This window comes from Meriones unguiculatus, chromosome 14 (assembly GCF_030254825.1).
Source record: "Meriones unguiculatus strain TT.TT164.6M chromosome 14, Bangor_MerUng_6.1, whole genome shotgun sequence".
Classification (NCBI taxonomy): domain Eukaryota; kingdom Metazoa; phylum Chordata; class Mammalia; order Rodentia; family Muridae; genus Meriones; species Meriones unguiculatus.
In genome coordinates this window covers 89,220,365-89,236,511 of record NC_083361.1, presented here as the reverse complement: position 1 = coordinate 89,236,511, position 16,147 = coordinate 89,220,365, and the positions used below count along the sequence as shown (strand labels likewise).

Sequence of the window (16,147 nt, the reverse complement as noted above, 5' to 3'; positions counted from 1 at the left end):
TAAAAGCTAAAACAGGTCATCTTTGGCATTGTGATGATGTGGAAGACTTGTTTCCTATTTCTTAAGTTTGTCTCATATTACCTTGATCAATGGCATCTGTCAATATGAATGGCCCGAATAAAATATGCCTAATCCTTTTCTTTTAAAAACTATTTTTAAATTGCATGCATGTGTGTATGTGTGGTCAATGTGCACCAATGTGATTTTGGAAGCCAAGGTTGATTTGGGATGCCTTCCACTAACAACCATCTCCCTAATTCTTTCAAATTTTTTGAAAGAAGAGAATGAATTAATGAATATAAAATATTCAGCACAGTGCTTTTTTGATAAGCAATGATGATAATGATGGTGATTTAAAACTTCACTGGGACAGGTTCAAGCATGACGGAAACTTGAGCTCTTTTCTATCTAGAACTTACCTTTTTATGTTCATTCACTGCCTTCATTATATCAGTCTCTGGATTTCTGGCTTGACTGACATTTCTTCCATGGCATTATCCAGCAACAACTCTGAAGCTCTTGTCTCTGATTTCCTCCTCATCTGCTTCCCTAACTATCAGACCTGGCAGCACTGGCTGTCCCTGCCCCTCAGCCTCCTCTTCCTCCTGGCCATGGGGGCCAATGCCACCCTTCTCATCACCATCAGGATGGAGGCCTCTTTGCACGAGCCCATGTACTACCTGCTCGGCCTTCTCTCCCTGCTGGACCTTGTGCTCTGCCTCACTGTCATACCTAAGGTCCTGGCCATCTTCTGGTTTGACAACAGGTCCATCAGCTTCTCTGCCTGCTTCCTCCAGATGTTTGTCATGAACAGTTTCCTGACAATGGAGTCCTGCACTTTCATGGTCATGGCCTATGACCGCTATGTGGCCATCTGCAAGCCTCTGCAGTACCCATCCATCATCACTGACCAGTTTGTGGTTAGGGCTGCCATCTTCATTATAAGCAGGAATGCCCTTTTTTCTCTACCTGTCCCCATCCTTTCTGCCAGGCTGAAGTACTGTGCTCAGAACATCATCAAGAACTGCATCTGTACCAACCTGTCTGTGTCTAAACTGTCTTGTGATAACATCAGCCTCAATAAACTATACCAGCTTGTAGCAGGTTGGACCCTGCTTGGCTCTGACCTCATCCTCATAGTTATCTCCTACTCTTTTATCTTCAATGTTGTGCTCAGGATCAAAGCTGAGGGAGCTGTGGCAAAGGCCCTCAGCACCTGTGGCTCCCACTTCATCCTCATCCTCTTCTTCAGCACAGTCCTGCTGGTGCTGGTCATCACTAACCTGGCCAGGGAGAGGATTCCCCCGGATGTCCCCATCCTGCTCAACATCCTGCATCACCTCATCCCCCCAGCTCTGAATCCCATTGTTTATGGGGTGAGAACCAGGGAGATCAAGCAGGGAATCCGAAACCTGCTTAGGAGGTGGTAAGCGGCACCCAGTCACCTTCAGAACTCTTAATAAATAGTGGGAAATAGGAAACCATTTTTATATTGGAAATAAATTAACATTTCAAATTCCTAAATGACTTCGACTCTGATTTTTACAAACATCTTAGGCATCGCGAAAACCATTCACTTAGGAATTCTTTTCTCTACTGCAGTTTTAAAGGAAAAATTGCTATGAACAATGAACACAAGTTTTCATGACATTCAGGAAAAAGACTTCCAGGATTTGTAAGGGACACAGAATCATTTCCTGTCTGATTCAGTGTGGCAGAACCCTACCTGGGTTTTGTGCCATAAAGGGATATTTTGGGCAAAACAGACAGTGATGTGAGATGTATCGCTCTTGGGGTGGAACTCTTTTATTTAATTAAATTTTTATTTTTTACATCAATTACATTTTATTTGCTTTGAATCCCAGCTGTAGCCCCCCCCTCATTCCCTCCCAATGCTACCCTCCCTCCTTCATCTCCTCCCATGCCCCTTTCTAAGTCCACTGATAGGGGTGGTCCTCTTCCCCTTCCCTCTGACCGTAGCTCATCAGGTCTCATCAGGACTGGCTGCAATGTCCTCCTCTGTAGCCTGGAAAGGCTGCTCCCCCATGGAGGGGTGTCAAAGAGCCAGCCACTGAGTTCATGTCAGAGACAGTTCCTGTTCCCCTTACTAGGGAACCCACTTGGATACTGAGCTGCCACGGGTGGAGTTCTTTATCCTGAGCACATCAGCTCTTTTATTTTTGGAAGATGTGCCTTTCGGTGGCTCCTGGATATGTCCCTCTCTTTTATCTGCTGTACTCCTCCCTCCCAGATCCAGGCCAGTCTCACTTTATACATATCTGATGGAAGAGACTTCATATTTTTAAATTAAAAGTATTTGTTTGCGTTATGTGTATAAGTGTTGTGCCTGCCAGGCCACCCGGTATCTGGGGAGGCCAAAGAGAGCACTGGGTCTCGAATGTAGAAATAGAGACAGTTGTTAGGTCCCACATGGGTGTTGGGAGCTAATCTTGGGTCCTGTGCAAGAACAGAAGCCACCACTGAGCTAGCACTTGTTACAGACGTAGAACTTTCATCCAGTTTCTGATGTCAGCTGTGTCTACTCACGACCCATCCCAGGTACAAACGAGACGATTTGTCTGTCAGTTCTACTCCCTGTGGCCTCACCGTTTGTCTTGAGCAGTGCTTGATAAAGAGTACCCATAGTTTCCTGCCCTCTCAATGGGTCCAGTGCTAACCTTTCAGATCAGAAAACATACAATATCCTACAGTTTGGGCAGGTCGTATTTAGGAATACATACATATATGCACACAATGACAGTAAAAATATCTTGTGGATTTGAAAGAGAGCAGAGGCATATGGGTGTCTGGAGGGAAGAAAGGGAAGAGAGAGATATTGTAACTATATTGGAATCTCAAAAAGAAATAGAAAGAAGATGTGATTAACGGTGTGTTGGATGTGCTGACTTCTCTGAATTGACCCTTATTCAATATACAACACACGTTGTTCTTTACAAATATGCACAGTATTGTGTATCAATAGAAACGTGTGGTATTTCTTTCATTAAACTAATATTTATAAAACAGATGTATTCAATTTGTTGTCTTGTTCTTTCTTTACACTAAGAAAAATACAAACATTTAAAAGATCTGGAGGGGACAGGAGCTCCACAAGGAGAACTCAGTCCAAGTGGGTTCCCTAGTAATGGGAGCAGGGACTGTCTCTGACATGAACTCAGTGGCTGCTCTTTAATCACTCACCCCCCCCGGGGGGGCAGCCTTACCAGGCCACAGAGGAAGACAATGCAGCCACTCCTGATGAGACCTGATAGGCTAGAGTCAGAGAGAAGGGGAGGAGGACCCCCCTATCAGTGGACTGGGGTAGAGGCATGGGAGGAGATGAGGGAGGAAGGGTGTGTTTGGGAGGGGATGAGGGAGGGGACTACAGCTCGGATACAAAGTGAATAAACTGTAATAAAAATATATTTAAATTTAAAAAACACAAAGCAACTTAAAAATAAGTTTACTATATAAAAACATAAATTTTACTTAAACATCTTATTATTTCAAGGGTAAGCTGCTACAGTCCCTACTTCACTTCCAAGCACTATATGTAAGTAAGAAAGTAGCATCTATGTTACAGTGAATGCTGGTATTCCACACTGTGAATATTCTGGCTGTTTTAAGGGACCGTTTGTCACGGAGGAGCCGTTGATCTGGATTTGATTGTGCTTAGAGGTTTTGAAGACACTCTAAGCAGTGAGTCAGGCTGAGACTCATCGTTCTCATTCCAGATAGTATTGTGTGATCAGTTATTGGGGGAAAGCATGAACGATGGCATAACTAGAGCTGTCACGTACTTCTCCCATCTCCCAATCCTTCTGTCAAAAGTGGAGAATTATTGGGGTTGGAAAGAACGGTAAGAAGAAAGGGAAATATTCATAAGCAAAGCTATCCAGATACATCTCAATAGACTATTAAGCCAGCTATAGCCCCCTCACTCACTCCCTCCCAATTCTACCCTCCCTCCTTCATCTCTGTGGGTATTCTCTGCAAGGACAACTAGAAGGAAGAATGTTCACTGCAGAAAGACTTTTTTCATATACTCCACACCAGCAATGAGCTTTTGGCTGAGTCCTCTATAGCCAACAATTATAATGTACTAATAATTTTAATTAATATAAAATTAAAAAGGCATTTATAATTTTATAAATTAAAATTATTATAATTATTTATAATTATAATATTTATAATTAATGATACCATTAATAATTAGAATGTATTCAAATTTATGGTTTTGTGTAGTGAGTACTCAGGAGCACTCAGGAGTATGCCTGACTCCATGGAAGAGTACTCAGTGAGTACTCAGAGCACTCACTGGTGGATCTGTGGAGTCTTCACCCCATACACAAGAGGATTGAGGGCAGGTGGCACAAGGAGATAGAGCGTGGCCAGCAGAACATGGACATGATGGGGAACATGGTGGCCAAAGCGGTGAGTGAGGAAGGAGAACATTCCAGGCACGTAGAAGATGAGAATGACACAAACATGAGACCCACATGTGCTGAAGGCCTTGAGTCTGGCTTCGCCCCCTGGGACCTTCAGCACAGCCTGGAGGATGAGGGCATAGGAAATGCCAATGGCCAGGACATCAAGCCCAACAACCAGCAGAGCCACTGACAGCCCGTAGGCTCGATTGACTGTGGTCTCAGAACAGGCCAGCTTTACCACGGCCATGTGCTCACAGTAGGCATGGCTTATAACAGTGGCCCTGCAGAAGACAAGCTTCTGCAAAAGGATGGGAAAGGGGATGAGGAGGACCAGTCCACGCACCAGCACCACCGTCCCAATGCGCCCTATAATCCCTGGATGCAGGATGGTGGAATGGCGCAGTGGGTGGCAGATGGCGACATAGCGGTCCAGGGCCATGGCCACGAGTATGCCTGACTCCATGGAGGAGAAGGCGTGAATGAAGAACATCTGAGTCAGGCAGACAATGTACCCAATCTCATGGGCATGAGCCAGGAGCACCGTGAGGGCTTTGGGTGCAGTGGAGGAGGCCAAGACCAGGTCAATTGCAGCAAGCATGGCCAGAAAAAGGTACATGGGTTGGTGCAAGGATGAGTCAGCCCAGATGATGCAGATAATAGTCACATTGCCCACCAGAGCAAGGAAGTAAAGGACACCCAGGGGCAACGCTATCCAGTGCTGGCTTTCCTCCAGGCCTGGAATCCCTACTAGGAAGAAAGGGGCCTGAGGTTGCCTCCAGCTGGAATTGCTGAGGGTCATGATCAGCAGAGCAGAGGAAGTAGAGTGGAAAGACCCCAGAGTCATGATGTCTCCATTCTTGATGTGCTAAGGCATGTGCAGATCCGGGTACCCAGTTCTTCAGAAGAACACGGTGACTGAAGCTGCAACCCGGGGGAATGAATTCAAGGAAGAGAAGCCTTTCTGGTTGCAGATGCTTTACAGATGAGTCTTCCACACGTCTGAACAGGTCAAGTCCAGCTGCATTATGGGACAAGAGTAAACACTGAACACAGCTGCCTCGAGCGAGATGGTAACTGCCACTAATGGCTTCTATTTCCAAACTGTCGGCTTTAAAGTTCTGTCCTTCCTGGCTGTGTAGGAAGTGCTGAAGGTGAGCAGTCTGTCACTGACACTCCCTCCTGCACCTCAGGACACAGTACTCCACAGTTGTTCCTGCCGTGGTCCACACCCCCAGTCTCCACCTCATTGCATGTCTGTTCCGGGGTTCCCTAACCCCTCCTTCCTCTTCTCTATGTCGACTCACCGTGGCAGACTTTAACTAGTATCTATTTTATACTATAGTATAAAACTTTGGCAGGTACTCAAAATTTCTAACCCTTTTTTTCTCATGTAACAGTAAAATAATATTATCCATGCGACTTGTACATATCTACCAAGTTAGTAATGCATTCAAGATCTAGATTCATGTCATTCTACAAATTGTAGCTACTGTTGTTAACACTAATAATAAAAGATGATTAAGAACAAAATCCCAAATGTTTTTAAACTTTCTTGGCAGTGAAGATGCCCCTCTGTTTCAAACGTTTCATATGCCTGTCTCTCGCTGTCATATAATAATTCATTACTAGTTCCTTTATGTATGTTAAAAACAGGCACAGAAAAAAAATGTTTAGCCAGGTCCACGTGATTCACTCCTCCACAGTTCCAACAAAAATATGGGATGATATGTTTGTGACCTTCTATCTCCATTAAGAGGCAGATGCACTCTAAAATAGGACTAATGTCTGCAGGGGCTCAGGCACATATCTATAAGGTCAGGCATAACTGAGTTCTTCGATTTGCACATCAATAGATTATTCTGAATGACTTTTCCATAAGTCAGTAATGACTATAATAATGCCCTGAGACTCTCCATATAACAGCTATAAAGGGCCAATAGCCTATGAGAACATATTTCCAGTCTGTTTTTCTTCACCATTCCCTTAAAGGAATAGTGATAGTTCTGTTGAGAGCTCCATGGAGATCTATCCAAGCACAAAAATTCACCCATGAGTATTTACTATCCCACACAAAGAGAAAGTTTGTTCTCTTTGTTAGCCATGTCCTTCTGATGCGAGCCCAGTCTTCTTTTCCACCGTTCAGCAGAGAAGCAATAGCACCACTGTGCGCTGGAGAAGTCCATGTCTTTTACAGGAGCACTCTCAGGGGTTCTGAGGGGGAATGGTGCTGTTCTTCAGCATCGGCTGCCTCTTTGTGCTCTGTGGCTTGTGTGTCCAGGGTAAAAGCCTGAAGATGCTGTGTAAGTAAGTGGTCCTTTGTGAGCCTTGCAAAAACCAGAAAAGCCTTTGTCTCCAGGAATCTGAAGAGATAAATGCTTTAACTCTGACCAGGCTGTGGAAGACAGCTAGAAAAGGACTGGACTGTATCTCCTCACATCATGCAGATTCAGCCAACATGTCTGTCTTTTTTCAAGTCGTGCTTGAGTTCTGTAGGGCAGTGTGACCTGTCTCTTTTTGTTCCCAATTATAATCCTCTCACTGTTGTGTCCCTGATTACCTGCCCTTTAAGACCATCCAACCCCTGAAGAGTGGGGTCGATGCCTGACTTATGGGAGACTTCCCAGAGCACAATGCAGCATACCTAATTTGTTCTGCCAGTGTCTGGGTAAGGAAACACATGCTCAAATGTTGAAGTTATGTAATAAATAAGGTCTTAAATGACCTGAAATTATGGTAACTTGGTGAAGAAGAGGCTGGACTTCAGAGACAGGAACATCACAATAAACAGAAGAGTGTCTACTGAGAGTTGACCACTGAGCCTTGATGATCCCATCCTACAGGACACTGTGGTGCTTTATGGGAGAATAGGCTCTGCTGAATCTAGCTGTAAGAGACAAGAACAGTGTTCTAGATGTGTAGAGAGAAGCAGGGGTTTGGTCCTTGGAGTCGCTTCTCAGGCTGCCTCTAGAAGGCAGGAAGGCCCCTCTCTGTGCTGTGACCTGACTCTCTCCTTAATCTCCTTAACAGTGGCCTGGACTCCATGGAAGTATGGAAAAGGGAAAGAGACAAGAACACAGCCTCAGGTGCAGAAATAGTGGGTCTGTGACAATTCCCTGATATAATAGGAAGAGAGTAAAGCACTCAGAGGCATGGCTCCACCTAACACATCTCAGAGAACCTAATAAGTCAGGCAGGACACTCTCTTCTTTGTCTCTGGGCTGTCCTCAAGCATGTGTCTTTGGAAGCTTTGTGTCAGCAGTGAGGGAGACTCAGCAACACAGAGAGAACTTAGAAAGGGCGAATCTTGCCAGGCTCAGGAAAGTTCCACTAAGCCTTCCCCGTCAGCTCCAAAGCTTTCAGGCACCTGTCCAGCCTCCACAGTGACACAGTGGTCTAGCTTTGGAGGGGTGAGAAGGGGGACTTTGTGCTGCATAGCAATTCCTGAATGTTGAAGAGAAAATTAAACACATCACTCAAGACCTGCACAGCTAAAGCTCCTGAAATGGTAAACACGATTAGTAGGCTCCTCCTGCGCCAGTGTGCTGTGAGGATGAGAAAATGTGAATGTACAGAAAGGCCTGTGAGTGTCTCCAGATGACCATGAGGTTCGGCGAGATGGCTAGGTGTCTGTGCACTAGCAGTTAAACCCAGCAATGTGTCCTCTGTGATCTCTGTGTCTGTGTGCTTAGCTCTCCCTTACAGTGCCTCTGCCAGACCTGGGAAGAACAAACATTCTGACTCAAGGGGAAAACTATTAAGAGGTGCTGGGCTGGTGAGAAAGGTCAGCCAATCAGATGTCTGCTGTGCCGGCACTGTGGGCAGAGACAGCAGATGCTCTACCTCACAGACCAGCCTGAGTCAGTGAGGTCAGGCTCAGTGATATATCCATAGTAATAAACATGAGAAGTAAAGAGAGTGAGGAGGACCCCTGTCATCTACCTCTGGCTTTCTCATGCAGATGCATTCATGTGCAAAAGTGCAAACATCCACAAAACCATGTGCGTACGCCACATGCACGCACACACATTTGAGCACACACATGCGTGTCCACACAGGCATGCACATACCTGCGGACATGCAAACGTGCGCATAAGCAAATTACCAGGATGTTTTAAACTGGTGTTATTTTCAGAGTTAGAGTTCTGTCAACCAAGCTGAGAAAGAACCATCGCCACAGAGCTGTGAAAAAATCAGCAGTCAGTCGGCTGCTCAACACCAAATACTAAATCTGACCTCATTTTCCACAGCCCAAGTTCTGTGCTTCATCTGGTTTCTGGTTGTGAAAGTTATGAAAGTCCCTTCATGATAATTCCTCAAAGGAGGGACCATGACTGTGAACAGGCTCTGGGAAATGGTGTTAATACAAATTGCCAGGTCCCGGGGGACTCACAGCACATCTGGTCAAAGCCTGAGTTAGCCGTCAGACTGGCCGGAGGTGCATGCGATGAGTCAGCTTCCTAGAAGGATGGTGGATGGGCAGGACACAGGGCTAGTGGGGGCACCTGCCCGGGGCTGTGTGTGAGGCTCTGGCAGCGCTGACTACGACCCTAAGCCTGAACATCCTGAGAGCTGCACTAGGAAACGCCTGCTCTGTGCGCCATGAGCTTCAAATTACTCATTCTCATAAACCAGTCATAGGCCCCAGTTAAACAGGTTTTTTTTTTTCTTTTATTTGGTGCTTCAATTCCAAGTGTTAGAAGCATAATTATTGGAAGTTTATTGTACCCATTTTCTTGTAGTTAAAGAAAAGGCTCCCTCATTCTAAATTGTCCTATCTCCTCAATTCAGCACATTCCCAAAGATTAGTAACTTAAGGATACAGAAATGTGTACCACATTATCTCAGGTTTAAACAATACTAAACACTCACTCCAGCATATGGGTTATATTGGGTTAGCCAAGCTTCCAAGAAAACTGGATCCCAGCGGACTTTCTCTGTCTGCCAAGCCTCTGCTACACATTACATTTATTGCTCCCATACTTACTGCACAGTAAAGTATCTTCATTTAAATTTGCTCTACAAGAGTCTCTTTGTGATGAAGTCAGACCCAAGTAAATGCTGATTGCCTCAAATTGGAGCTTCATGGATATCACCATACCCACTGTTTGCATGTTTATTTTTTTTGGCGGGGGACTAATGCTTCTGCTTATATTCCTTTCCCTTCTGTAGTCACCAACTATTTAATTGAAGTTGGGTGGGAGATCACATGAAATGGAAGTTTCTGGTTTCTTTGAAGACTGAGTTTGTTATGTGATGTTTTGCCAGGGTTGGCCTGTAAGAGGGCACGTGATGTTTTGCTGTGGGCTCTCACATGTGAAAGGCATGACTTGGCCAGCTGAGAACATCCATGGTGGACTCTGAGGAGGGGACATATATAGAGGCCCACGAGCAGTTAGACATCGCTTTTTGGATCAACATTGCTACACTGATCTTCGTGCCTTGACGCTTGACTCCACAGAGAGAAATGTTCCAGAGCGCTTCTCCAGGCAATCCGACTGAGTCCCGCAGCTTTTGCTGACTTCATGTTGATGCTTGGTGTTGGCCTTTGGACTGGACTGCTGGCATTCTAACTACTGAGTCTGAAAAAAGCCTCAAGACACATTGGCCCTTACCATCAGGAAGTGGATAAAAGAAGTCTATAGCTCTTTTCCCTACTAATCTCCTACCTAGGGTTGCCTGGGGCTGGGAGGGAGGCAAAGGTGCTTAAGAACCCTAAATAAAGAAGATTTGATGAAAAATCTAAGCCTACATGTGGTGCCCAATGTTACATCCATCCATTCATCACATAAATAGATAGAGCTCTCAACTTTCTATTTTCTGGTTTTATGACGGTACAAAAATGATAGGCATTCATCCCAAGCCATATAGTTTTGAATTTTGATCTTTTCTAAGTCAGTGTGATAGCATTCTCTTGTAAGTGCTGGGCAGTGTCACTGAAGTGTGAATTGAGGATAACCAGGTACTCATGAAAGTAAACTGCTGAAATCTACAGTGCACTTTGCTAGTAAGTCAGTGTGTTCAATAGCTTAGGTTTATAAAAAACTTTTGTGACTTGCAACACCTTTAATTTACAAGAGGTTTATCGGCTATCGAACCATCATAAATTGATGGTTTATATACTATTCCAGGCACTCTTCTAAGTGTTATCAAAAGAGAGAATATGACCACCTTGGGGTAATACATATTAAGTAGAGTGTAACATAAATATTATTGACAGAGTGTTGTAGTTTAAAGCTAAGGTGTATTAGGTACACAGTGGGAAGTCCTTCCAGGTGTAGGGGACTCAGAAAATACCTCCCTGATGCAAATCACCAACCAGAAGAATTGGTTAAAAGTGGAAGTACATGTGTGTCTTCCTCTGCTGTTCTTTACCTCAATTGTTGGGTCTCTCAGTACACCTGGAGCCATTATTTTGGCTATACTGACTGAGCAGTAAAGCCCCAGCATCCACCTTTCTCCATCCCACTAGATCTGGGATTACAGATGTACACCTCCACACTTGGCTTTTATATGGGCATGAAGATGCAAACTCAGGTCCTGGAGCTTGTTTAACAAACACTTTACCCACCAAACCTCTTTCTCTGCTCCAACTGAATGTATTTCAAAATTTGTACAATTTTCAGTTTAAGATTTTCACTGTTATGCAACTCCATAAAAAAATCAAGAAGTGGGGATACAGAGATGGCTCAGTGATTAAGATTACTGATTGCTCTTCCAGAGGACAGGATTCAATTCCAAGAACTCACATGGTAGCTCACAACTCTCATTAACTCCACAATCTGACACCCTCACACAGACATACATGCAGGCAAACACCAATACATATAAAATAAAGAATATATATATATGTATATGTATATATATTTAAAATCCAAGAAGGTCTGCATTATACCTCTCACTTAAACATATTTTCTAAGAGTATTCTTCATCTTTAAATAGTCAAGGTCTTAACTCTAGAAATATTTGCTTTCAGATGTTCAGAATAGCTGATTAAAATATCCTATGTCATTTCTATTTTACTTAACTTCCTTTTCTTCCCCAGCATTGCTTCTATGTTGTGTTTGTCTTCTGTGGTTTCTTATCTAACTCCATGAGGAATAAGCTGTATGCTCCCAGTTCAGATGGCTGAAGTGGTCTTAGCCCCTGTGGCCATTGCGGAGAGAAGGGATGGGGTGGAGCTTAGGGCATGAAAATTCCCTTCAGCGTCTCTGAGAAGCTGCTCTAAATAGTGCAACCAGCTTTCATAAGTAGCAATGTGGAGCTGCTCTGGTAGCTGCTGATATTGGCTCGGAATGAGGAATATTGCAGAAGAGATGGTGGGGTGTGTGCAGACATGTGTGTCTAATACAGGCAGAAGGACGCCTTCCAGTGGGATTACTGCAAGCCTGATATTCAAAACTTAGATTCTGCCAGCTTCTCAGAGTCAGGAGCACTTCCACTTTCTGTTGGGTCTTCCATCTTCCAGTGTGAGCTGTATAGTGCACATTTAGAAAACAAATATTATCAAGGTAAAGATTTTGAAAATATGTGTATATTTTCATCATTGTCTATATGAGCCAGAATCTAGGAAAGTCTCAGTAAGTTTATGTTGCTGACTACAATGCAGCTTCCATACAAGTCTGCTGTACAGGCATCAGATGACTGAGGCACAGTTATCCTGGCTCCTTGGTTGCTCTCCCCACTCTACCTTACAGGTCAGTGCCGTCTTGCCTCTTAGGCAGGATCAGATCATCTCTTCCATCGCTCAAGCCACCACATTCCTCTGGAGTTTCTAGACAGTATATTAATATAATTCTTTATCATTGTTTTATTGTTCCAGGAAAATAATTTCATAACCAATTTAAAATGATAAAGATAACTTTGCATAAGAGAATTTATTTCTTTAAGCTTACTATCATCTAGCCAAGGTAAGTTTCTATAGTCTGAACTATAGGAAAGGATAAATATGTTTTTATTTGGATTTATATGGGAGGTTGCATTATTTCTAATTCAATTTCTACCTTTTATATCTTCCCTGTTTTGCTTTTCCTTATTAACATTAATTGGTGCTAATTTTCAGATATTTCTTACACAAAAATAATATGCCTAGTGTCATATTTGATGACATTTGAAAAATTTGCCATTCCAGAGTAAATAGTCAGTATGTTTGTTAATAAAAAGTAGATATAGATTCTCTGCTTTAAGGAAGGTGTTAGAGAAAAGCAGGATGTGGGCTGGGTGGTGGTACCTGGGTTGTCGTTTGCTAGAGAGCTTGTCTTTGGAAGACATCTGTGTGATGGCCTGTGCTGGGACAAAGCATGTGTCGATTATCCCTGTCTTTTATGGGTTTCCATTCTGAAGCAAAGTAGATCAACTCACAAAAAAATCCCTAAAGGGAGAGATATTTTTTTATTGTAATTTTCAATGGGAACCAAATAAAATAAGTTCCCATATGCCGTCTACAGGTAAGAGATGACATTGAATTAACATCAAGATCACCTCGAGGTATTATCAAAGCGAAAGGACAAGTGCCCTTCGGTACTGTCCCATGCTGTGCCCAATAGCTTTTGGGTAACTCGTGGTTTCTATTACATTTTTGCTCTAGACTTTACAGTGCTGGGAAGCCTGTGTAGGGCGATCATATAGTGGGCAAAACAGAAAGTAAATGAGCTTCTTTCTACCTCCAAGATGCCTTCAGCTACTCACGCTTTACTCCTTGCCTTCGAGAAAGTCACTGCTATTCTACAGATAAGGGAGGGAAGCTGAGCATAGGAGACGCCAGCCCTCATCAGGGACACTCAGTGCTCAGTTAAATTTCCAAGTGTGGGCTTTCTCAGAGCATCAAAAGTGTAGTTTTATCAGGGCATATCCATCTAGTCTCAGAGAATAGCCCTGGTGTGGAAACCAAGTAAACCTTCAGTTCGTTAACTGTTTCGTAGGTCAGTTATTGCTTATGAGGCAACTAACGGGGAGCTGCCTAATGACTGTAGGAGAAGTCACGGGAGTCAGTGGCTGCCGTCCACAAGCTGCTCCTGAAAGCTCTTGTTCTCATTTCACCCATTGTCTGGGGCGTTAGTGGATGTCTTTGTCACATCTTATCACTGTCATCAAATGTCTCCAAAGAAATCACCAGATACAGTCTAGTGATTCACTGGGGTCTGGCTTCTGACTTGCCTGTGATAACGTCTCTTGGAAGAAGGAAGGTCCAGTGAAGTCTTCATGGCTGGTCAACTTGAAGGCCTGAATATTTTGTTTCAGGGAAAGGAAAATTTAATAGGGAGCGATTACAGACTTCATGTTTTCACTACTGTGATTAAGAAAAAGTAGCTTTACTAACTATGCCTTTGACCTTTGCTGTGTGAAATTAAACAACAATGGCATTCCATTTTAAGAATGCTGATAATATGATTTATTTATCAAGTTAGGCATAAAGAATTAAAAAGCAGCATAAACTGTTATTATCCAAATAAAACCAGGAAATACAGCTTTCTGTCAGTTCTTAGAGGCCGTTAGAGAACGGATGCACACGTGGGACAATGCCAGATACGCTCTTGTGATTTTAAAATTATTTATTCATTGTATGTGTGGGGCTGAGAAGTGTCCCAGGCAAGCCACGGCACACGTGTGAAAGAGAAAGGAGAACCTGTGGGAGTCAGTTCTCTTCTTCCGCCATGTTGGTCCAGGGATTGAACTCAGGTCATTAGTTTGTCAGCAAGCGCTTTTACCTTCTGAGCCAACTCCTAGGCCCTCCTACTACATTTTAATGATTAGCTGGGAAATATACTGCCTCTTTGTGGATATTCATAGTGTGTGGATGATTTATATTTTATCTAGCCCCAAGGTTTTCTGGTGTCAGCCAGGATCAGAAGGCAATACATGGAAGCACAAAGCAACACTTCCTCTATCCTGGTCTCTGACTTCCTCCTCATCTGCTTCCCTAACTATCAGACCTGGCAGCACTGGCTGTCCCTGCCCCTCAGCCTCCTCTTCCTCCTGGCCATGGGGGACAATGCCACCCTTCTCATCACCATCAGGATGGAGGCCTCTTTGCACGAGCCCATGTACTACCTGCTCAGCCTTCTCTCCCTGCTGGACCTTGTGCTCTGCCTCACTGTCATACCTAAGGTCCTGGCCATCTTCTGGTTTGACAACAGGTCCATCAGCTTCTCTGCCTGCTTCCTCCAGATGTTTGTCATGAACAGTTTCCTGACAATGGAGTCCTGCACCTTCATGGTCATGGCCTATGACCGCTACGTGGCCATCTGCAAGCCTCTGCAGTACCCATCCATCATCACTGACCAGTTTGTGGTTAGGGCTGCCATCTTTGTGGCAGCCCGAAATGGAATTCTTACTATGCCGATCCCCATACTTTCTTCTCAACTGAGATATTGTGCACGAATTATCAAGAACTGCATCTGCACCAACATGTCTGTTTCCAAACTCTCTTGTGATGACATTACCTTTAACAAACTCTACCAGTTTGTCATAGGCTGGACCCTGCTGGGCTCTGACCTCATCCTTATTATCCTGTCTTATTCTTTTATTCTGAAGGCTGTGCTCAGGATCAAAGCTGAGGGAGCTGTGGCAAAGGCCCTCAGCACCTGTGGCTCCCACTTCATCCTCATCCTCTTCTTCAGCACAGTCCTGCTGGTGCTGGTCATCACTAACCTGGCCAGGGAGAGGATTCCCCCGGATGTCCCCATCCTGCTCAACATCCTGCATCACCTCATCCCCCCAGCTCTGAATCCCATTGTTTATGGGGTGAGAACCAGGGAGATCAAGCAGGGAATCCGAAACCTGCTTAGGCGATTATAAGAAATAAGATGAGTCGTGGCCTGGGGACAGATACCGTTAATCAGAAACAGTATCTGTGTTGCGCAGAACCTTTAAACATTGACTGTAGGATAGGTACAGGTATTTGCTCCTCTGAATTTCCACTGACACAACGTGAGTGTTTCCCTACAGCCCCATCTGGAGAGCTGCAGCAGTCACATACGGTTGACAGAGGTGGCTTGACACAGACTTGACTCGGTTGGACTGATCCTTAAATTGCATTAAATATTCATACATGCACACAAGGTGTTTGTATTACATCACCTCTTCCAACTGAGCCCCCCCATCATCCTGCTCCCAACGTCATGTCTTTTTTTTTTTTCCCTCAAAGCTCACGTAATCCAATCAGAAAGAAAAACTTGGGGAATGGGTGGGCTCTCTTAAAAACTGTTTAGTCGATTTAATAGATTGGTGTGGGGCTGGAGGCTGAATATAGGACTTTGCACAGGGAAGCAAGTGCTCCATCAGTGAGCTACACCACATCTTAAGCACTCACGTTACTAAGTCCCTTAAAACCTTCAGTGCACATGTGTAACTTTTAATTGTTAAGTAATCGTGTTGAAATAGGACCTGATGGAGCGAAGCTGAGCTCTATGAGACAGTAAAGCCACCACAGATATGAGAAGAATGAGAGCTGAGAGCTGAGCTGCCTGGGTTAGGCCTGGTTCCTGGTTTCTGTTGCACCCAAACCCTGAGGGTCTTGCATTGTGGAGTAATTTGAAAACTTCCATGGCCTCATCTATGTGAGAGGGACTTGCTATATTTTTCATATAATGTATAACTGTAATTTCAATAGTTTCAGCACTTTCCTGATTGTTAAATTGTTTGTGTGTACTTACATGTCAGATCTCCTGTTTCTCCCTAATGCTGCTCATTCCTGTTTCCTGCTTTGAATGATACCCTGA

The 16,147-nt window shown here is 44.1% G+C and overlaps 3 protein-coding genes across 3 annotated transcripts; 2 read left to right on the top strand and 1 right to left on the bottom strand.

Annotated features, from left to right (window-relative positions):
* Positions 1 to 488: 488 nt before the first annotated feature.
* On the top strand, positions 489 to 1,430 carry LOC110543387 (olfactory receptor 56A4). The gene has a single exon (XM_060366299.1). The coding sequence runs from the start codon at positions 489 to 491 to the stop codon at positions 1,428 to 1,430; it is 942 nt and encodes a 313-aa protein (XP_060222282.1).
* Positions 1,431 to 4,314: 2,884 nt separating this feature from the next.
* On the bottom strand, positions 4,315 to 5,274 carry LOC110544848 (olfactory receptor 52L1). The gene has a single exon (XM_021630655.2). It carries the CDS (start codon positions 5,272 to 5,274, stop codon positions 4,315 to 4,317), a length of 960 nt encoding a protein of 319 aa, XP_021486330.2.
* A 9,001-nt stretch (positions 5,275 to 14,275) lies between these two features.
* Positions 14,276 to 15,224, top strand: LOC110540598 (olfactory receptor 56A4-like). The gene has a single exon (XM_060366298.1). The coding sequence runs from the start codon at positions 14,286 to 14,288 to the stop codon at positions 15,222 to 15,224; it is 939 nt and encodes a 312-aa protein (XP_060222281.1). The 5' UTR covers positions 14,276 to 14,285.
* The last annotated feature ends 923 nt before the right edge of the window (positions 15,225 to 16,147 follow it).